The 22,456-nt window shown below is 46.6% G+C and overlaps 3 protein-coding genes across 9 annotated transcripts in view; all 3 read left to right on the top strand.

Moving 5' to 3' along the window:
• CPEB1 (cytoplasmic polyadenylation element binding protein 1) overlaps positions 1-10,715 on the top strand; it is a 103,431-nt gene extending 92,716 nt beyond the window's left edge. For 4 of the 7 annotated variants that reach the window (XM_068537832.1, XM_068537859.1, XM_068537837.1 and 1 more), the window contains exons 5-11: positions 1,072-1,185; positions 1,502-1,606; positions 2,485-2,621; positions 5,600-5,798; positions 7,098-7,192; positions 7,792-7,872; positions 9,293-10,715. In XM_068537832.1, the coding sequence (XP_068393933.1) occupies positions 1,072-1,185; positions 1,502-1,606; positions 2,485-2,621; positions 5,600-5,798; positions 7,098-7,192; positions 7,792-7,872; positions 9,293-9,403 (842 nt within the window). In that variant the 3' untranslated portion in view covers positions 9,404-10,715. The remainder of the gene's footprint in view (positions 1-1,071; positions 1,186-1,501; positions 1,607-2,484; positions 2,622-5,599; positions 5,799-7,097; positions 7,193-7,791; positions 7,873-9,292) is intronic. The other 3 variants (XM_068537873.1, XM_068537868.1, XM_068537845.1) reach the window with 2 other exon arrangements.
• Positions 10,716-12,603: 1,888 nt separating this feature from the next.
• RPS17 (ribosomal protein S17) lies at positions 12,604-16,063 on the top strand. The gene is made up of 5 exons (XM_068558484.1): positions 12,604-12,702; positions 12,988-13,139; positions 13,730-13,835; positions 14,297-14,362; positions 15,936-16,063. Exons 1-5 carry the CDS (start codon positions 12,700-12,702, stop codon positions 16,014-16,016), a joined length of 408 nt encoding a protein of 135 aa, XP_068414585.1. The 5' UTR covers positions 12,604-12,699; the 3' UTR covers positions 16,017-16,063.
• Positions 16,064-20,328: 4,265 nt separating this feature from the next.
• LOC137773640 (dual specificity protein phosphatase 22) lies at positions 20,329-21,178 on the top strand. The gene has a single exon (XM_068558473.1). It carries the CDS (start codon positions 20,574-20,576, stop codon positions 21,126-21,128), a length of 555 nt encoding a protein of 184 aa, XP_068414574.1. The 5' UTR covers positions 20,329-20,573; the 3' UTR covers positions 21,129-21,178.
• Positions 21,179-22,456: the final 1,278 nt, after the last annotated feature.

Here is a 22,456-nt window from a genome sequence, read left to right as displayed (position 1 = left end):
CTAACTTCTGTGAGTGATGAGTTCAGGGAAACAGTATAATGTTCCTTATTTTAGCATTTGGGGAGAAGGTCCATTTGGATCAGTAAGCATTTAGGATGTATGAAAAATTGTCCTGTTTACTTTCAAGTACAGGCATACCTTGTTTTATTGAGCTTCACTTTATTGCACTTCACAAATACTGCATTTAAAAAAAAATTTTTATTTTATTTTGGAGTATAGTTGATTAACAATGTTGTTTTAGTTTCAGGTGTACAGCAAAGTGATTCCATTGTACATGTATCTATTCTTTTTCAAATTCTTTTCCCATTTAGGTTATTACAGAATATTGAGCAGAGTCCCCTGTGCTATACAGTAGGTCCTTGTTGGTTATCTATTTTAAATATAGCAATGTGTACATGTCAATCCCAAACTCCCAATCTATTGATACTGCATTTTGTTTTTTTTATATATAAATTGGAGGTTTGTGGCAACCCTGTGTTGTCAGATGATGGTTAGCGTTTTTTAGCCATAAAGTATTTTTAAATTAAGGTAGGTACATTGTTTTTTTAGACATAATGCTGTTGCACACTTAATAGACTACAGTATAGTGTAAATGTAACTTTTATATGCACTGGGAAACCAGAAGATTTGTGTGACTAGCTTTATTGCAATATTCATTTTATTGTGGTGATTTGGAACGAAGCCCTGCAGTATCTCTGAGGTGTGCCTATAATTATAAATTTAAATTAATTAGTATTGTAAGCAATGACTAGATAAAACTGCTTTCTGGTTATATGTTATATGTATGAAAATAGCTTGAGTTGCGATCATTTTTACCCTACACATCTGGTTTGCTATTCCTCTCAGTTTTAGTGGAGACAGAACTAGTGAATTAGGGTTATCATACTGGGCTGACTGGTTTGGTGAGGTGTAAGGTTTCTTGCTTTTCAGGGTGTAGTCATGGATGTTCTCCCAGGCAGCCAGACTAGGACTGTGGCCTCTCTCCTCCTTCCTGGATAAAAGTTCACCACAGAGAAGGGCAGTGACTTTGTTAATTATCTGACTCCTGTTTCTCTTTGTCTTCTGCCAAAGCTGTGAATGAAGCCACCTGTACCTGGAGTGGCCAGCTTCCTCCCCGGAACTACAAGAACCCCATCTACTCTTGCAAGGTGTTCCTAGGAGGTGTCCCTTGGGATATTACGGAAGGTGAGCTCTGAGACCTTCTGCTTCAAGTGTTGAAGGTGGGGCATGTCTTTCAAGAACAAGAAACTTGGACTTGAGGCCACGAATTGAACCTCTGCCTGGGCACGGGGTATTACAGGAGCAACTGTGATGGGAAAGGTGCACTTCATAGACTACTACAGTGCCTCTGTGTCTGTTGCATACAGTTGTCACCTGAGACCAAAGGTCAATTCTGAGTTGTCTGTCAAGGAGGATGAGCCCAAGAGAATACTAGTGGCCCTGTGCCTTCCTGGGGAGGATGGTGTCTCAGTTTCTGCCATTCTTTTCCATCTCTTTGCAGCTGGATTGGTTAACACCTTCCGTGTTTTTGGCTCTTTGAGTGTGGAGTGGCCTGGTAAGGATGGCAAGCACCCCCGGTGTCCTCCCAAAGGTAATATGCCTAAAGGTAATAAAGACATGGTAGGAGCTTTTTTTCCCTCCCTAGTATGTAATTGCACTGAGGGATGCTGGGGTGTCACAGCTGCATGATGATAACGATGTTTGGGCACTCCACAGCACAGAACTTTCAGCTCTCGGCACTCCTTCTCAACCTCACACACCCTTCTGTTTCTTCTGAGCCAATGTTCCATCTGTCCAAGCTCACACTGCAGTTGGAGCTGCCTGTGAAAACTGCTTTGTGCACTTCCCTCCAAATCTGAACCCCAGCCGTTCCTGACCTCTCAAACTGAGGCGTTTGAAAAGCTTTCCTTTACTTGCCTTTCCTTCCCAGTTACGTTGTTGCCTGACCTAATTCTGAGCTCCCTTTGGAGTTAGCAGGAATGAGGACCAAGCATCTGATTCCTCACTGGTCTGAAATGAGATCCCTTCCCTGTAGAAAGGAGCAGGTGCTATTTTCACTCTGCCCCATCTTCACTGAAAGTGTTCCGATGAACTGAACCAGTGGTCTAACTAGGCTTTTAAAGGAATACCTCCATCCCCTGGCCCCAGACCTGTCATCGCTCCTGCCCCCAGGAAAGCCAGGCTTGCTGACCTGAACATGTTTTGTGTTGCGGGATAAAGAGCTATGTGGTAATGATGGGATCCTCTGTCCTACTTTGCCAATCCCTTCCCTTACTAGGGTGGGAGATGGTGTGCTTCTCCCTCCGTTGGCCTGGTTGTCCAGCATAGCAAATGCTTCCATTCAACAAGACTTTCAGGAGTAGGACAAAAACTTATCTCACCCATAAGGCATCTTTCTCGGAAGAAACTCCCTGCCACAAAACCAAGGCTGAGGAGTAGCCACCTGAGGGATGTTAATGCAATTTCTCCTTCCATTGGGAATAGGGTATGTATATCTGGTCTTCGAACTAGAGAAGTCTGTCCGGGCCTTGCTTCAGGCTTGCTCTCATGACCCGCTGAGCCCAGATGGCCTGAGTGAATATTACTTCAAGATGTCCAGCCGGAGGATGCGCTGCAAGGAGGTGAGTTGGCACAGAGTCCTTTCTGGATCGGGTGATTGGCATATGAGGCAGTGGATTTCATGGGGTGGGTGGATACACAGGCTGCAGACAAGTACCCCTACTGAGGCAAGAGGGCTGCTCTTCTTGCCCCACGGTGAATACAACAGAACACTCTCAGCTGCATTAACCGCACCCGCCCCCCGCCACCTTTGGGCCGTAATGGTATGTATGTGCTTCTGCCCATGGAAATCAAATTACCTCCCAGATCTCCTTCTATTCTAGCCAATGCTTCTGTCCCAAACTTCTTGTCTTAGAAATGAAATTGAAATTAGCAGCTTTCTCTGCTTGGACTTAACTGAAAATCTACAGTTGTTTCTCCCTAGTCCTGCTCTCTGGCTGTGCCTTCTCACCTCCTAATCTGTGGTGGGTAGATCTCTCTTTAGCCCACACCTATCCATGGATGACTTCTTCACTGCCATTCAGGGCTTTGTTACTGTGTAGTTTCCTCCATCTGGTTCTCTCTCCTTAGGCTGTCTCTGGTATCAACCTTGTGCGCCCTCAGCATCGTGAGTCTCTAGCATAGAGCCATCCTGCCTGGGAGCCTCATTGCATATTCTTGGACCCTATCTCAGGCTTACTAAGTCAGTTTGGGTGGAGTTTAAGAATCTCCACTTTAACCAAGTTCCCCAGTGGTGCTAGTGGGTGGTGTTTGAGAACTGCTTGTCAAAGGAAGTTTCGAACTCAGGAATCAGTGTTATTTTTTAAAATTTGGTTCCAGAGTACATTACTTTTGTGATATTGGATGAGATATTTAATATCATGAAACTTCATTTCCTCATCTATAGAATGGAAAATTGAAGTGCCTCTTTTAGTAAAAAGATTAGCAGTTGCCAGGGGTATGAGGGGTAGAGGGGATGAATAGGCGAAGCACAGAGGATTTTGAGGATGGTGAAGATACTCTCTGTGATACTGTAATGGTAGATACATGCCATTATACATTTGCCAAAAACCCATAGAGTTACAGTGGTAAAACAAACCCCAAGTGTGAACCCTAATGTAAACCATGGATTTTGGACAATACTGATGTGTCAGGGTAGGTTCCCTGATTGCAGCAGGTGTGCCAGTCCCGCGAGGGGTGTTGAGAGTGGGGGAGGCTGTTTGTGTGTGGAGGCGGCGGGGGGGTTATACAGGAACCCCAAATTTACAGCTCAGTTTTGCTGTGAACTGGAAGCTGCTCTAGAAAGTAAAGTCTATTAAAATCTGTAGGGTAAGAGAGAAAATGCCTGTTTTATTGAGATGGTCACATTGGATTTAAAATAAATGATGCATGTGACAAAGCTGGCTCTTTGTTTTACGATGTTTCCTGGTGTTAGGTCACATTTTGTCCTCTGGCTGCGCACGGTGCCCCACAGCTGCCCTGCCTTCTTTCTTGCTGCGTGGAGCTCATGTAGTTATCCCAACTTATGATGCTCTAGGACTTAACAACATGCTCCTTCTTCCCTGTCCCCTGCTTTCACAGTGAGAGGCTGCCATTGCAGCACCACAGGCCCTCCCCCTCCCCCTCCTCAGTGCCCTGCAGACACCTTCCTGCTCCTAGTCCCTCTTCATCACCGCACAGTGTTTGAATAGCTTTCTTTGATGCATGGACTGTAGGCTGCTCTGGTTCTCATATCTCTCTGACCCTCTATTTCCTTTGTGTTTCCCCCTCCACACCAGAGTAGTAGGTATTTGACTCCCCCCTCTCTTCTTCCCCATATCAGACAAGTTACTCACTTGTGTGGCTCTGCTCTTACCTTTAGACCCAGACTCACCTCTCTAGTCTCATGTCCTACTTGAGCCCCACCTTCCTGTGGGGCCTTTCTTTGGCATGTCCTATAATTATAAACTCTTACGTTTAAGAAAGCTTGGAAAGCGTGGTGGCCGTTGGGATGTGGACCAAGATTGTGATACTTTCCCATGGTAATGGAAAAAGCAAGATGGGCTTTTGCATCTTCCAATGAAATTGTCTCCCCCTGGTAACTTCTCCCAGGCTCTCTCATCTCAAGGTTATCTAGGTCTAGAACCCATCAGACCTGATTCTTCTTGTTTTCCCACCATGCCCAGGCAGTCTGAATTCTGCAGATTCTCCTATTGAAGAATCTTCTTGATCTTGGCCTGTTCTTTGCCCAGTACCACCAGCCTTCTCCGGTCTTCATCAGCTGTCCTGTGAACTACTGTTCTGCCTCCTTGCTGGTTTATGCCTCAGATCTCTTCCTGCTTTCAGACCTTTTTTTTTAAAAAAAAAAAAAAAAAAAAAAGATCTTCACAGATTAATCTCCCAAAAACACTTACTGATCATCTGTCAACTCACTTCATTCTGGAGCCTTCTGCCTGCTATGCCAGATTTTGCTCTAGGCTCAGGATTTGGAAGCAGAGGACATGGTCAATTCCTGCCCTAGTGTCACTCTGCTCTGCAGAACCTCAGTGTTCTACTGTGTGTGACTTTTCACACTACCTCTCTCCAGTTACTCCCACTGCTCCTGTCACAAGCCCTCTAATGAGTACATTGGGCCAGTAACCGTCTCATACAGATACCTGCAGCATCCCCACCCTCTGTCCTTCAAGCTCCTATCCTGTCGTTCTCTGTGAATCCTTCCTGTCCCAAGGACTCTAGACCATGCTGTCTGTTCATCAGTGTCCATGGTCCTTTGCTGGAACCACATGGTTGAAGGTTGTAACAGTGCTAGGTTCCTGGGTATGACAGTTCGGGACTATTTTGCATACTCTTCAGAATGAGTAGACTACTACTCTACCATTTTTTTAAAAAACCATTTTGGACTCATGGACTCAGTAAAATTCAAGTCTAGTTGTGTTGGGGTGAGGGTGGCTTGCTGAGTACCTGTGTGCCTGGGACTGTATGGGGCTCAGCTTAGCATCTCCAGAGCATGTGCCTCTCCATACGAGAGCATCTCTTTTTCTGGCTCCCTACCAGGGCTGATATACCTTTGGGTGGTTTTCAGGTACAAGTGATCCCCTGGGTCTTGGCCGACAGCAACTTTGTTCAGAGCCCATCTCAGAGACTTGACCCCAGCAGGACGGTATTTGTCGGTGCTCTGCACGGGATGCTCAATGCTGAGGCCCTGGCAGCCATTCTGAACGACCTATTTGGTGGTGTGGTGTATGCTGGGATTGACACAGATAAGCACAAGTATCCCATTGGTAAGTGTCCCACTTCTGTGTGGGAAAGCTGGGTGGCCCCTGGGATGTAGACCAAGACTGTGGTACTTCCCTATGGGAGTGGAGGGGGAGACCTGACTCAGACCTGCAGATCAGTATATACCAGCAGTATAGCATCTTTTTCTAGATAAGCCACCAGTACTGACCCCTCTGTACCCATCCCTCTCCCACCACTTCCCTTGAAGGGGAGAAAAATTGATAGGAGCACTATAGGAGGTGAAAATGAAACAGGAACTTTGGTTAGAAGCTCAGAGTTCACAGCCAAACCAGTCTGAGACAGACAACAGGTAATATTTCATTAAAAGGCCAGGACTTTCCTGAACTTGCTTGGTTTCCTTTGTTAAGAGGCCTTGAAAAGCAGCCTTATCTAGGGTCAGAGACCACGTGAGGCTGAAGGAAGACCCTGGGTGACTCAGCCAACAGAGTATGTTCATGGCCTATGCTGTCCTAGTGTAGGGGAGTCTGGGGGCCTAACCACTGGGTTTTGGTCAGCCCCACTGGGAAAGGAGGGCAGTTTCCCAGTCGTGGCAGAATAATCTCAGTGGTGGGGTTTGGAGGTGGAGCAGAGCCTCAACTTCCTGATCAACACATGGCTAACCCACCTTCCCACATGCTTCGTCTGCCCACCCACACAGAATCTGGTCAGGAAGGAGCATCGTGTGCCTTTCAGTGCCGTACTGCAGATTGAGAACAGGGACTTCAGAGGGTGCAGGGGCAGAGGCGGCATTTGGCAGGATGAGGCTGCTTCCGGCTCCCCTGTTAGGCTCTGGAGTACCTCCAGGCCAGGAGGGCCTTGACTGCTGGGCCTGCCTTCAAAGAAATGTTCTATCTGCATCTTGCTTTCCACTCTGAACCCTTGTAACCATGCCTGTGCATCTGCCTACACGGAGGAGTCTCTTCCCTTCACCTTGTGGTCAGCAAGTCCTCCCCCCATTCCTGAGGGGGTTGTGCCGTCATGGTCTACAGCTACGCTGTCTGATACAGTGCCACCAGCTAAATGTGACTCTGAGTACTTGAAATGTGCCTAATGCCACATGTTGAAATGATAATATTTTGGATATATTGGGGTAAAGAAAATAAATTAATTAAAATTACATTTTTCTTCTTCATTCCACTACATTCATTAAATGCGTCTACTAGAAAACTTAAAATTACATAAGTAGCCCACATTATATTTCTATTGGACAGCACAGCACTGATCTAGGAACAGGGTTTCCTGAGTGTTGACAAGTGGCGTTTGGGAGAATTTGGCTGGAAGGTAACTTTTCCTGTTTTTCCTAGGGTCTGGTCGCGTGACTTTCAATAACCAACGTAGTTACCTGAAGGCAGTCAGTGCTGCTTTTGTGGAGATCAAAACCACCAAGTTCACCAAGAAGGTGAGTGGGCTGGTCTGTACCCTCACTCTGGGCCATCTGAGAGGGGTCTGGGCCAGCCACTACCCAGGGCAGGCCTGAGACGGAAGCTGTCCCTGTGCTGGATATGCTCAGGGGAATGAGCCAAGCTTCCGAGGACACACTTGAGGTTTGGGTTTGGGAGGGGGCCTGGTCTTGGTCGACTCGGGGGGATGGGAGCTTGGGACTGTTGAGCCTCCTCAACATGTGGGGTGCCTTCCTGTGTTGTGTTATTTGGCCAGCTTTGTGAGGCAGCCTGACTTCTATTCTCCAGCCTGACCTGCATTTTCTGATTGCTTACTTGTTGCTGGATGATAGAGTGCCATGGTCCGGTTTGCCGTGAAGACCAGGCAGTAGTGTGTGTGGTCGCACACACTCTGTAGAGCCAGCCTGGCAGCTTCTGCAGTTTGGGCACCTGCCATCAAGGATCTCTGTACTCTCTGCCTATAGTTCTCTCTGGGCCCCCCTTAAAACAGGAAACTCCTGTATTCATATGGATGGCCCATAACGTGCCCTTCTCTTCTGGCCCATTTGGCCTCCTGGTGAGAAGCAGCCACTTCATTATCCTATTTTGCTTTGTGCAGGTTCAGATTGACCCCTACTTAGAAGATTCTCTGTGTCATATCTGCAGTTCTCAGCCTGGTCCTTTCTTCTGTCGAGATCAGGTGAGTCCCCTGGGCACTTGAGATGTTTATAAAATCCCCGCCCTCAATTAAAGATTGTCATGTCTCGTTTGTCACATGGAATGTTGGAGTTCTCAGGTACCTCGCGGTTGTCTTAAGAGCATAGAAGAGGCAGCAGTAATGTTTGCTGATGGTCAGACCAGAGACACACTTGACCCAAAACTGTTGGGAAAGCTCGTTGAGTCTTGATACTTTGGCCTTCTCCTTGCCTGGGATGTTGGTTTTCAGTGTGGCACTATTGGTAATGGTGGTTTTTGAGGATGATAGGAACCTGCTGGGTGTGGTCAGCAGTACTTATGAGCCAGGCACTGTTATTCTAAGTCTAAGGCCTTCTAGATTGATTTTCCCCTATGCATAGAAGCTTGCTTTATTTACTTCCAAATCTCTGGACTGTTTCGATATTTGTACCTGGTTTGTACCCAGTTGTCAGAAGCAGGCAGAAAGCAGCATGGCAGTTTTTGTTGAATGTTTCTGGGTGGTGGAGCACAGATCTGGATGTATTTGGGCAGTGCTTCTCATAGTCTGTATATGCATCACCTAAGGATATTGTGTAAATGCGGATTCTGATTCAGTAGGTTTGGAGTGTGGCCTGAGATGCCTTGTTTCTGACGAGTTTCCAAGTAGTGCCAGTGTTGCTGGCGACAAGACAAGTTTGGGACGTGTTCGAATACTAGCAGTGCATCGGTAATTAGTTAATTTTGCAGTGGTGCTGTCACTCAGGTTTTGAGTCTCTGGGTAGACAGTAGTTAAACTGAGGCTGCAAAATGAGGATGTGAAGTAAGTTTGGGTTGCTGGGTAAAGCCTGAGAATAAGTATCTCTGAATAGCCTTTTCTAGCAGGCTTTTGTGTGTGTGTATCTTCCACAGATGATCCCCATTTTTAGATAATTGCTCAGAAGTTAGTGGCTTGCCTGGGCTTACACAGCCAGCGGGAGTGTGGGCCTGGGACTGAGGTGTAGTGCCCAGTGACCTCTCCTCACTTAGTGTGACGAGGAAGCCGTGCTGCCCGGCATTAGGATCCGGAGTCACTGTCTTTAAGTGTTCTCCATGTTAGCAGGCGTGTGCTACAGCTGCTCCATAGGAGGTGGGAAGGGCAGGGGACCGGAAGAGCAGCTGTGGCGCTAAGAGGAGATGAGGGAAGCTGGCACAGTCTCTACACAACAGGAGCCCAGCATGCTGGATTAAGTCTGGGCACCCTTAGAAACAGGCAGTGGATTTGCCATGGTTTGGTCAGGCCTCTGTTGGGGATGAGAGGGATCCCCAGGACCATCTCTTCTAACCCCACAGAGGCCATCGGGAATCCCCCACTCCCTCTCGGGCAGAGCAGGCAGCTCATGCAGCTGCCCCCCTGGCTGGTGCTGACACAGGCCTGGCTTCTCTCTGTTTTTCTCCACTCCACCCAGGTGTGCTTCAAGTACTTCTGCCGGAGCTGCTGGCACTGGCGGCACAGCATGGAGGGCCTGCGCCACCACAGCCCCCTGATGCGGAACCAGAAGAACCGAGATTCCAGCTAGAGGAGCTGGCCTTGCCCAGTGGCCTGTGGCGCCTGAGGCTGGCAGGTCAGGCAGTAGCCTGTACCACCCTGCCACTGGCCACCAGGGAGCTGGCTTCCCGAGGACAAGGGAAAATCGTAGTCACCTTTGCACTTGCTGAATCTGTCTTTGTTTCTGCACTAATTAATGCACAATGAGTTTTGTCGGGTTTTGTTTTCAGGGGGTGTGCCAGGGCAAGGACCCTCAGGCTCACCCTCCAAGCGACTCTGTAGTTTTCCCAGATTTTAGTTCCTCATTTTGCCGATGAAAAGCAAAAAAGAACTACGTGTCTAGAAGGTATTGACACGATGCCTACATTTAGGTTTATTTATTAAAAGCGCTTTTTTACATTCCTTGCAATACTGATGGTGATGATGTGCAGGTCTCATTGGTTTCATTCTTGCAGTTGCCATACAGTGCCTTTCCATTTATTTAACCCCCACCTGAACGGCATAAACTGAGTGTTCAGCTGGTGTTTTTTACTGTAAACAACAAGGAGACTTTGCTCTTCATTTAAACCAAAATCATATTTCATATTTTACGCTCGAGGGTTTTTACCGGTTCCTTTTTACACTCCTTAAAACAGTTTTTAAGTCGTTTGGAACAAGAGATTTTTTTTTCTTTCCTGGCAGCTTTTAACATTATAGCAAATTTGTGTCTGGGGACTGCTGGTCACTGTTTCTCACAGTTGCAAATCAAGGCATTTGCAACCAAGAAAAAAAAATTTTTTTTGGATTTGAAACTGGACCGGATAAACGGTGTTTGAGTGGCTGCTGTATATAGTTTTAAATGGTTTATTGCACCTTCTTAAGTTGCACTTATGTGGGGGGGGAGGGTTGATAGAAGTTTTTAATCACAAAGTCACAGGACTTTTTTCTTTTGTAACTGAGCTAAAAAGGGCTGCTTTTTGGTGGGGGCAGATGAAGGCTCACAGGAGCCCTTTCTCTCAGAGGGGACAAGTACCCTTATTTCTTTCATTTGAGAAATGTATGAAGCAACAGTTGCAGTTGACGAAATGCTACTGGAATTTGAAAACTTGACTTTTTCTTTTCTTTTTTTTTTTTTTTTTTAAAAAAAAAAAACGACTTGCCCCTCTTTGGGAAGCTGTGTGCCAAAGAACCAGTGTCATAACCCCCCCCTCCTCCCTCCTGCTGAGCTGACGTTGCATTGTTGCATATCCCAGCTACTCTGTGGGTTTTGTGAAGCTGTGTGTGAAGTCTCTACCTCATTGTAGTATATGCAGGCAAGACTGCACTCTCCTACAGATGTGTGGAGTAAGCTGTGGTGTAGTTTTTTTGGCACATAATAAACACGTTGCAGCAGAGTTCTGGTTTTGTCTCTGTGTCTGAGCTGTGGGAAAAAGGGGGCAGTGGGACACCAAGATTCCAGAGTAAAAACCCACATTTCCTTGTATCTTCTGTGATGAGATTCCAGCCCAGGTTGATAGTGGGGCCATGTGGGGACTTGCCCCTGTAAGTCCTTCTTGGTCACTTCCGTGGTCAAATGCACCTCGGAGGTGCCTCTCTGGTAAGTGGGTACCTCTAGTCCAGGTATGTAAAAAGCCCTCACAAATAAACTTCTTGGGGCTCCTCTTCTCATAATCCTAGACTCAGCTTGGAGGAACTGGAGGCATAGCTCCCCAGAGGTCGGCACGAGCCACTTGTTCTCAGCTCCTCCTGTAAGCCTCAGAGCTGATTCTTCTTGGGAGGCTTCTTATCTCTTGGAGTCACCTGTGCTGACCCAGTTCTTTACTGAGTGGGAGTAAATTTTTGCTGTTCTTCAGGACTATCATCTGGACTCTTTCTCACAGGCAGGATCCCAGGATTTGTGAAAGGGTCTGCTGCTGATTTTTTCAGGTAGGTTGTGCCTGGGCCCAGCTGCTGGAGTGATCTTTGGAAGATTCCATTTTAGTCTGCAGTGGAGGGAGCCCTGCACACTGAAGCATCCGTTCCGTGAGAGGTGCAAGAAGTCACTATCATAGGGGGTGGGGAGTCCCTTCAGCCAAGAATGAGAGGCCTCATCTTTCCCTTGAGGCCTGACTGGCAGCAGCATAGTTTGAAGCCTGCTGGTAAAGTAAACTGCATCTCTTTTGAAGCAGAGTCTTGACTCTCCCTTTTGGTGTCCTGGTCTGCCCTATCCTATTCAGAGAGTCATCTCTTCTCCCCTTCGGTCCCTCTCTTGTCCAGGTGCTACTTTCAGGGCAAAGGCTTCCTGTCCTTCAGCCTTCCATTCTCAGTCAGTTCGGAGACTGACTGGACTGTCCAAGGTGACCAGGAGTTGAGTTGGGGGATGAAGCACAGCCTGGTGCCCCTTAACCATCCAAACTGGGCAGCCCAGTCTTTTAAGTCAGGTGGGGGCCTGGAACCCACTTAAGCAAAGTTGGAGATAAGGAGCAGGGCACTCCCGAGGCTAATGAGGCCACCAGGGGTAGCCTGTGCTGGTGGCCTCAGAAGGACCTGGTTTGTGGATGGGTACAGCAGGAACAGCCTTAAGACGGTGGTGGTCGGAGAGAGTGCCTCAGCTGGGAGCACTACAGGTGAACTGGGCCTTTCACTTAAACATTTGAGAACTTGCTTTGTGCTGGGCACTGTTCAACGCAAAACAGCCATACTGTCATGGAACTCATCCCTAGCTGAGAAAATTGAGACAAGTCACTGTGACGTGCTAAGAAATACTAGAGCAACTTTAAAAGGATAGCAATGCTAAAAAAATGATAAAAGGATAGCAGTGTTACTTTGTATAAATTGGAGGGAAAGCTCCTCTGATAAGGTGACGTTTGAGCAAAGACTGAAGAAGTGAGATAATTCTCTCCCAGTTGTACCTGTGTCTCCACCAGGCTAGACACAAGTCTGTGACCCATGGGATTGGGTGGGGATCCTGTGCACGGCGCCATCCCCTACTTCCTCACTTTTCCACGCTCCCCCCTTCCCGATGGTTCTTAAGCCTTCATCCCTCTCCCCAGCATGTGTGGGAGAGATGCGCCGCTCTTAGTCTAGGGCACTTAATGGGCGACCTAACCACTGAAGAAGGGTCTAGAGAGACCTGCGTAAGACCACCCTAGGTGGGGCAGGGCGGGGCGGGTCAGCCACTCGCCACGCCCACTGGGTGGCGATTGGCCATTCATACTTCCGTTCCATTCCGCCCCGCCCCGCTAGGGGTCGCTGTGCTGCGCTACAGTGGGCTCAGCGCATCTCAAACTAGGCGGAAGCGGCTTTCTGGCCTGCGCTTTATAGGCCTCTCTTTTGTTTCCTGTTTCCTTTTACCAAGGACCCGCCGACATGGTAGGTGTTTTTGTCTCCAAGCTGGTACCCCTGACAATCGTTCTCCATCCGCCGCTTTGCGCGGCCCCCAGCCCGCGAGGAGGGGCGCAGTACCCTGTGAGGCCGAAGCCTCCGTGGGCCGCTGGCTTCCGCGTTGACCCCGCGCTCCAGCACTGCCCGGCCGGCCTTCTCCCCTCCTGGGCTCAGGCCCAGCCCACGAACCCCGCTCCGGTCAGGGCGTGACGCCGCGCTGTTCCCCGGAGGGGGTTCCTGAGTCGCGAGTGACCATGTGTTCTCCACCCGCAGGGCCGCGTTCGCACCAAAACCGTGAAGAAGGCGGCCCGGGTCATCATTGAGAAGTACTACACGCGCCTGGGCAACGACTTCCACACCAACAAGCGCGTGTGCGAGGAGATCGCCATCATTCCCAGCAAGAAGCTCCGCAACAAGATCGCAGGGTGAGTTCAGTCGGCGCTTGGCCTCCAGGGCCTGCTGGGAGACGGAGAGCCGTGGCCCTGCGGGTGGGTCGTGGGAGCTGGGTTAGCACGAGTCTCCCGCTGCTCCGAGAAGAGCGCTGCAGGTGTGCCTTTGCCGGGTTTCTTGGTGGGGTTGTCTTATATTCGCGTTGTATTTGGCGGTTTGACTGGCGGTGGCGCTTGGACGAGGTTAGCCACGGTCGACTTCTGGAAGACTAACGTTAAGTAAGGGCGTACGTGATTTAATGCTAACTTATGTACATTGGAATTCGAAAGAAAGAAAATGAAGGCTGGGAGGAGGAGTCGTGAAGGTTTGTTGGGAATACTTGATAGCTTTGGAAGCGAATTTGAATAGAGAGGATGTGCGACACCAAAGGGACAGGCATGCCTAGGTAAGCGGAGCTGCGTGTGGAGGTTTTGTGTGTGTAGGAGGTTCAGAGTCAGGGCTTCCAAGGTGGTGAATCCTCTCCCTTCTCACTGCGGGAAGAGAACTAAAACTCCTACATACACATCCAGACGTTCTGGGTACCAGTGGGAGCCAGTGTGTGTTCTTGGGCATTTGTACTTTGTAGCTATGTCACACATCTGATGAAGCGGATTCAGAGAGGCCCAGTGAGAGGTATCTCCATCAAGCTGCAGGAGGAGGAGAGAGAGAGGAGAGATAATTACGTGCCTGAGGTAAACTTTCTGGGTCTTATTCTGGACCTCTTGTTCATCCTGAAAGATAAAGCAGGTTTCTGAGAACCGTTTCAGGTACCTGGTTTTCAAAGAGACCTCAGCTGAGTCTCCATATACCCCTTGACCAGCTGTAGGTGCCCATCATCTACCTGCCTGTATGTTAGCTTCTGTTCTAACCTGTTGGGATCATGTAAGTCCATTCTGTTTTATACATGAGAGCCTTTTAATGATGTTTGTTCGGTGACTTAGGTTATTTGCCCTAGCATAGTATTCCTGAAGTATAAACCCAATCTTAAGGTTATCTAAATACTGAATTCGTGGGATCCTATTGTATTCTCTCTATGCCACCCATCCCCGCCCCCCACCCCCTTTTTTTGTCCCTCATTTAAGAATCTTGGAGAAAAGGCAGGGAAGGTGAGAGATACCTCATTGCTATTTGGGGCCTGCCTTGTTCCTTCTAGGTCTCAGCCCTGGATCAGGAAATCATTGAAGTAGATCCTGACACTAAGGAAATGCTGAAGCTCTTGGTAAGTGTTTGCTGAATTCCTAAAGTAGGGCTTCCCTGGTCACCAACCATCAGTAGCTTTATACTATACTACGGGTAATACCTCTAGGTAACACTTACTGAGTCATTAAAATATATTAGGTAATCTCAACGTTTCTATATGGTGTTTCCCTTTTCCTCAGTATGTCCTATGAGGCACATCCTATTATTTACATTTTATAGATGATGAAATGGTAACTTCAAGGCTAGTAGGTGGCAGGGATAGGAATCCATCCACCCTTCCAACCACTAACCTAGACTGCCTCCAAAGTGGGTTTAGCTAGTAATTGAAGGTTCAGTTTGCCCTCCACACGAGGACAACTCCCAAATCCAGTGGCTGTTCTCCCAGGACTTCCAGAGCACTCCTTCTCTCAGTTCCTTCTGTTCTCTTCTCGATTTTGTGGCTGGCTTCTCACATTTACCCCCTTGGTCCCATCCCTAGTTCTCTTTTCAGTCTGCCTGCTTACTTCTGTGTCTGTATGCTAACCACTCAAATGAGCTGTGGTCTCATTTCCAGTTGCTAACTGGGGACTACTTCGGTAGTTCAGCTATCTTCAATACAATTTGATAAGTGTGTCTTCTGTGACATATCTTATTAGTACTTTAGCAGTTTGGTGAAAGCATGAGCTTCAAAGTCCAGGAGGCAGTTGGTGATTTAGAGCAAATTTATTTTTCCTTTTTATGATCATGAAACGTCTAAGACGTTCAGAAAGATAATGAATAGAGTGAACTCCCATATACTACCCCCTAGTCTCAGAAAAACATAACCAGTACAGCTAAAGCCTGCTACAGATCATTTTCTCCTGAAATACTACTCTGGAATGCATCTTTTTAGTTTCAACTGTAAAATTGGTTTTTGAGGATAAAATGAGGAATTAAGTTCTGGTTATATGGTGGGCCCTTGGGTTCTTTTTTTTTTTTTTTTTTTTTTTAACATCTTTATTGGAGTATAATTGCTTTACAATAGTGTGTTAGTTTCTGCTTTATAACAAAGTGAATCGGCTCTACATATGCTCTTGGGTTCTTTGCACTTAGATTGAGCCACCTTAAAGGCAGGCCCTGACCTTGTCCTACCACTACTCTACCCGGGCCCTTCACAAATGTTGATTGCATAAGTGATGCCTCCTACCTGAGGGCTGGTCCTGGAAATGAAGTGGCACTGTATATGCCTTAGAGTAGTGATTCTCAAAGGGACAGATTTTGCACCCCCCAGGGAACATTTGGTAATAGCTGGACACATTTTTGGTTGTCACAGCTGGGGGATACTAGCAGACATTAGTGGATAGAGTCCAGGGATGCTGTTAAATGTCTTAAAGTGCACAGGACAGCTCCTTCATGGCTGACTGTGGAGGATCCTTCAGATCGCAGGTAGACCCCCTACAGAGTTTATTGCTCTGGGGTGGGGAGGAGAAGGCTCTCTTGGTTTTCTGCAGGGTCCCACCAATCTGACCCCAAGGTTGTGGAGGCTGACAAAAGCCTAGCCTAATGGTGGTGCCGGGGCTCGGGACACAGATCTCACCAGTACAGCCACACTAAGCCCCTTTTTATTGTTCCAGGACTTTGGCAGTCTGTCCAACCTGCAGGTCACTCAGCCTACAGTTGGGATGAATTTCAAAACACCACGTGGAGCCGTTTGAATCTTTTCTGCTGTGCTGTAATATTTTCAATAAACCTCAGACAACAACCGTGCCTGTGTCATCTGTGGGGTTGGGTGCCGGTGGAGCTAAGGGCAGGAATTCTTTCTCAAGGGAGAAGTATCCTGAAGAAGAGCGGTCTGCAGTGTGACGCACCTGTAAGTGGCCTGTGGGCAGTGCCCATACAGATTATGGATGTATTAGGAGGCCTGAGTCTGGACACCTGCATCACTGCTTTGGTTGCCAGCTCTACCCTTCTTGGTCCTCACAGGCCCTGAGCACGCACTCTGGCTTCAGACAAAAGTCAGGAGATGCCTTTCCCTCCTCACCCTGTATGCCCGTGTGTTTGCGCTTCAGCCTCTTCTGAGTACATGCAGTTTGGGTTAATGAACCTGCCCATCTTGAAAGGGTAACGCTCCTCACTGTGTGTGAGGGTTGGGCTTTCTGTGGGTGGGAGATAGGATGGGTGTGGAGGCCATTACCTGGAGCATAGGAGATTGAGTGTGAATGGATGCGTGGGGGAGGATCAGTGAAACACAAGGGGATGTGTCAGTTCAAGGGAGGCCGAGCTCACTAGGTGGATCCCACTGGGTGGATCCTGGGTGGGTGGATCTGAGCTTGGGGAGCTGCTGAGGCTGTGGGTCTAACTGTGTTGTGGAGAGTGCTGGGTTGGGCTGGTCCCTGCTGAGCAGTGGGAGGACAGCTTGCAGCACAGGTTCCTCTGCTTGACTGTCCTGGGCTGAGCTGGGCCTCTTTGTGTATGTGTGCATGTCAAAATCTCTGCAAGGTAGTGGCAGGATCTAGGTCAGTCTGGCTCTCCATCGATCCTTGCACATCTGGTTCTGTCAGGCAGATATGTGCAACAAACATCCTAAAAATGTGTATTGTAGCAATACAAAAATTGTAACAATTTTGATACAATTTCAAACTTGAAAAATTGCAAGACTATATAGCACAAAGAACTTTAAATACTCTTACCCGACCTCAGCTCACATTTTGCCCCAATTGCTTTATATTCTGTCTCTATACACACTTTTTTTTTCTGATCCATTAGGATCAAGTTAGAGATGGGCCCTTTTGTTCCAAATATTTTATTGTCAGTTTGCTAAGAACAAGCATAACCGCAGATCAATAATCATAATCGGGAAATCTAACATTGATATGATACTGTTACCTAATCCATAGTCCATTATAAAATTTTGCCAATTTTCCCAATAATATCTTCCATAGTTTTATTTCCTGGTTCAGAATCCATCCCAGAATTCCTACATCTAGTTCTCATGTCCTTCAGCTTTCTTTCCATGTCTGTCTTTGAAAAGTATTGGCTGATTTTGTAGAATGTCCTTCAATTTGGGTTTGATGTCGGCTCACAATTAGATTTAATTGAGCTTTTTTCTGTAGGAATACAGATGGTCCCTGACTTAAAATGGTTCGATTTAAGATTTTTTGATTTTAGGATGGTGTGAAAGTGATACGTATGCAGTGGATATTACTTCAAATACGGAATTTTGATCTTTTCCCAGGCTAGTAATACGTGGTAGGGCTCATGATTCTGGGCGGTGGCAGTGAGCCACAGCCCCTAGTCAGCTATGTGATCTCAAAGGTAAACACCCAATACACCTAACTATTCTGTACCCATACAAACATTGTTTCACTTTCAGTACAGTGTTCAATATGTGAGATACCCAATACTTTATTATAAAATGGGCTTTGTGTTAGATGGCTTTGCCTAACTGTAGGCTAATGTGTTAGCACATTAAAAATAGCCTCAGCTAAGCTATGATGTTCAGTAGGTTGTATATTAAATGTATTTTTGACAGGGTATTTTCAATTTACGATGGGTTTATTGCAACATAACCCCATCATAAGTCAAGGAAGATGTGTACCACAGAAGCGATACTGTGTACTTGATGGATCATATTGGGAGGCACAGAATACTTGGTGAGTTTTAGTGATGTTTACTTTGAGCACTTGGATTAAGGGGCATCTGTCAAGTTTCTCCACTGTAAGTTGTAAAGAGGTATTTCTAGGCTAAATATCCTGTTCTTCAACTTTTCACTCACTAGTTATAGCATCTATTAATATTTTAACTCCATTATTACCTTTATATTTATTAGTATTGTACAGTAAGGAAAAGCTTTCTCTTAAAACTTTTTCTTTCCATTTTTTGGTGTGGAGTCGGGCATTCTCAGCAAATACTCTTGCCTTCTAAATACAGCTCCGTATAAAGAAGCCTTTCCTCTTGGTTTTTGGTATCAATGATGAGGAAAGGGGTGGGCTTTCTGTATGGGGGGAGAAATTAGAGCTGGGTTAAAATTACCAATGGGTAAGAAAATTAACAAAATGCCAAACCAGCAACAAGGCCGTTTGCTGTGACGTTTGCCACACTCGCCCACTAGGAGGCAGTGTCATTGCTATTCTACATCTGCCTGGCTCCTCTACCTCTAAGGCCCTGTGCTCTAGATAACTTAGATGAGGGATGGGAAGGGTCGGGGGAGGGGGAGGAAGCCGACTTGGGCCACATGAAGAAGCTGTTTTATCCTCCCATCAGTGTCGAGGAGCTTCTCTAGGCCTTAGTTCTTTCATCTGTAAAATAAGACCTGTGCTCATTAGAACTTCCTGTGGAGCTTGTTAAAAGCAGGTGGCCAGGCCCTGCCCCTGATTTGGGCCGTGATTTGTGCTTCAGGAGGTGGGTGGGGCCTGCGTGGGTGTTTTCACAGGTACTTGCTGGCAGTTCCAATCCCAGCTGGGTTTGGAAGTTGCCAGCTTAGCGTCTAGCTCTGGCTGGCCCTCGGTGCAGTCTCCCATGTTTGGGGTCAGCTAATGCTCTTCGCATAAAATAGACAAGAGATTCTTCTGCCTTCTGTGTCACAGACTCTGCTTCTTCAAGATTTGAAAGTGCCCCAGGAAAGTTTTGGAGGTAATTATCTTCTTTTTTTCTATATTGCCCTTAGTTGTGTTAAAGTATAATTTTCAACAAAGTGAAATGGCTCTCATACAGATGGATATAAAATGAACACATGTTAAGCATTTTTAAAAACTCAGAACTGACATGTTACAGTCAGTTCAAAGGAGAAGTCAAGGACAAATTTGGAGTAAAAGAACGTTGAAATGAATTTATAAATGGACACAAGACTGACTTCCACAGGAGGGAAGTCAGCTGAACCTCTACCCAACAGAATTTATTTGCATTTGTCTATAGATAAGAATTATTTGTATTATCAGGTATCTACAACTTACAGAGTTGTAAAATAGCTCTAAGGCAGTGAAAGGTGCAGAGCCTCTCTGTAGAATACAAATCAGAACCCAGGTTGTTGCTCTTAACAGTTGAAGCACAAATTTTCCCCTCTATCTGTAAATTCATATTCTCTGTATTGCCTATGTTGTTAATATTTTTAATTTTATTAGTATATAATTAATTATAGTTTTTCTCTCATAATTAGGAAAACTCCATGTTATTATGTGTCATTTTAAATGTTACGTTTGTTTTCTTTTCTAAATTAAACTTGTCAGATGTTTATTTTATCCATAGTTTCAAAGAACTAGCAGTTGGAGGTGTAACTTTCTTTTTACTTTACTTGAGGTTTCTGCTTTTCCTCATTAGATACTGGAAAAAAACAAACCACCGGATTCAATTGTGAGGAATGTGAGTAAAGCTCATTTTCTCTTTTTCAACTGCAGGGGTCAGCAAACTATGCGCAGCTGCCTGTTTCTGGGTAAGCCATGAACTAAGAATGGTTTTCACTTTTCTAAATGCTTTAAAACAATAGCAACAACAAGAGGAGAATACTGTGGCCTGTGGAAACTATACAATTCAAATCTGTCTACATACAGAGTTTCATTGGGATGCAGCCACATTCGTTTACAAATTGTAGATGGCTGTTTTCCTGATACACTGGCTGAATTAAATAGTTGCCACAGAGATAGTACGCGGCAGTGTTACCACTTTGCAGTACAGATTGCAGTTATACATTTATAACTCAATAGTGTTTTGAGGGCCATACCTATCACCATATCGTGACATTTATTTTTTAAAAAATTATTAGTGCATACTTAACGTTAAAAAAAAGAGAACCCCCCCCCGCCCAGTCTCGGAACGCGCAGGGAGACGGCGGCCCGGGGCGGGGGTGCGCGTGCGCCCTGGGCCCGGGTCCCCGAGGAGCCATAATCCTGGAGGGACCCGCTCCCAGGAGTCATGTCCCTGCGCCCCAGCCCCCGGGAGACATAATCCCTGCGCCCCGGCCGGGCCCCTAGGAACCGTGTCCACAAGTCCCAGGGGCCGGCGTGGCAGGCGCCGGGCTCACTCCAGGAGGGGGCGGGCGCCGCGAGACCCTTCCTGCAGGGGCGCCTGTGCCGCGGCCCGGCGGTCGGGGAGCCCGGGGGGCGCGGGGGACCAGGAGAGCAGTGGACAGAGAGGCCTGGGCGCCGCCGGTCCGTGTTGCTGTTTACGCTGCGGGCGCGCAGTGCCCCCTGCCTGCCCGCCCGCTGCTCCCCCGCCCGCTCCAACATGCCCTCAGTGTGCCTGCCGCCGCGCCCCGGGCGCTAGACCGCGCGGCCGCCATGGGGAATGGGATGAACAAGATCCTGCCTGGCCTGTATATCGGCAACTTCAAAGATGCCAGAGATGCAGAGCAATTGAGCAAGAACAAGGTGACACACATTCTATCTGTGCACGACAGTGCCAGGCCAGCATTGGAGGGGGTTAAATACCTGTGCATTCCAGCAGCGGATTCACCATATCAAAACCTGACAAGACATTTCAAAGAAAGTATTAAATTCATCCACGAGTGCGGTCTGCGAGGTGAGGGCTGCCTTGTTCGCTGCCTGGCTGGCGTCTTCAGGAGCGTGACTCTGGTGGTTGCATACATCATGACGGTCACCGGCTTTGGCTGGGAGGATGCCCTGCGCACTGTGCGTGCGGCGAGGTCCTGTGCAAACCCCAACCTGGGCTTCCAGAGGCAGCTCCAGGAGTTTGAGGAGCACCAGGTCCATCAGTTCCGCCAGTGGCTGAAGGAGGAGTACGGAGAGAGCCCTTTGCGGGATGCGGAAGAAGCCAGAGGCATTCTGGCCACTCCAGGGATTCTGAAGTACTGGGCCTCTCTCAGAAGACTGTAATGTACCTGAAATATTGCAAAGCCAGAGTTTAGGTGCTGCCCAGAAGAAAAGCAGCCAGAGTTTAGGTGCTGCCCAGAAGAAAAGCAACCAGAGTTCATTTTTCAGTGTCCAGAAGTAATTTGTGAACTCGCCTGCTTTCATTTTAAACAATACATATGCAATTGTGTCATCAAAAAAAAAAAAAAGAAAAAGAAAAAGAGAAAACTGGGCTTTAAATATTATGTTTTTAAGGTATGAGTAGCCCATTCATTAGGTAGGCAAGGGAAGCTGTTTACCAATGGTGAGTTAATTTCTCTGGAAGAAACGTGTGCAGAGTAAGTAAACTTATTTAAAACTATTAGCCTTTGGGTGAGAATGGTTGCTTAAAGGGGTGAGAATGGTTGCTTAAAGAGTTGAGAACATTGGGAGCAATATCAGTAGTCAATTCAAAACAAGGCAAATGATTTTGAATGGTTTTCCTTGGTTCTTGATGAGTCAAAAAATGTTACCAATACTGCTTAGCTGTTTATGCAAGAGTCAATGCCAACTTTGAAGAGTCTAAAGAATTAGCCTCTAGAATAATCTGCATAGAACAACTACAGGTGAGAATATTTTTAAAGATGAGAAATCACTGATTCAGTATAACCTGAAGTGGGAATTGGCTGAGCTAATGTTACAGCTGATTTTGGTAGAAATACGTGAAGAGCAGAAAGGGCTTATTTGGACAGACTTCAAAGCTTGCAGAAATGTAAAGGGTTTAAAACCTGTGCTATTCATTATGTTACTCATTAATACGTATTCTGTAGAAAATATCTAAATCTGTCAATTATTGAACCAGTACTGTTAGCAGTGAATTTTACTCACTCTCATAGAGTTAACCATCATCAGTTCCATGAATTTTGGTAGTTGTATTTAACTGTGGTAAAGTTTTTTTTAACATATAACATAATACTTGTTATTTTAACCATTCATAATTGTACAATTAGAGGCAATAAATATGTTTACAGTGTTATGGTAACCATCATCACTATGTCTAAAACTTTTTCCTCATCCCCAACAAAAACCCTATAAACAATAGGGTAAACAATAACTCCCTATTCCCCATATCACATATTGTTTATCCATTCATATTTTGGTGGACATTTTGGTTGCTTCTGCTTTTTGGTTGTTGTGCATGCTGCTGCTATGAACATGGGTGTACAAATATCTGTTTAAATCCCTGCTTTCAGTTATTTTGAGTATATACCAAGAACTGGAATTGCTAGTTCATGTAGTAAATCTGTTTAATTTTTTGAGGAAATGCCATACTATTTTCCACAGCAACTGCACTATTTTACATTCCTACCAGC

The sequence above is a fragment of the Eschrichtius robustus genome, chromosome 1 (genome assembly GCF_028021215.1).
Source record: "Eschrichtius robustus isolate mEscRob2 chromosome 1, mEscRob2.pri, whole genome shotgun sequence".
NCBI classification, from domain to species: domain Eukaryota; kingdom Metazoa; phylum Chordata; class Mammalia; order Artiodactyla; family Eschrichtiidae; genus Eschrichtius; species Eschrichtius robustus.
The sequence above is the reverse complement of the archived record's forward strand: the minus strand, read 5'-3'. Positions and strand labels throughout refer to the sequence as shown.

Bases quoted from the DNA above. Each gene is read 5' to 3' on its own strand.
- RPS17 (XM_068558484.1), top strand. The intron at 13,140-13,729 runs GTGAGTTCAGTC...TGTACTTTGTAG, and splicing joins CTCCGCAACAAGATCGCAGG to CTATGTCACACATCTGATGA. The intron at 14,363-15,935 runs GTAAGTGTTTGC...TTATTGTTCCAG, and splicing joins AGGAAATGCTGAAGCTCTTG to GACTTTGGCAGTCTGTCCAA.
- LOC137773640 (XM_068558473.1), top strand. From the start codon at position 20,574: ATGGGGAATGGGATGAACAAGATCCTGCCTGGCCTGTATATCGGCAAC.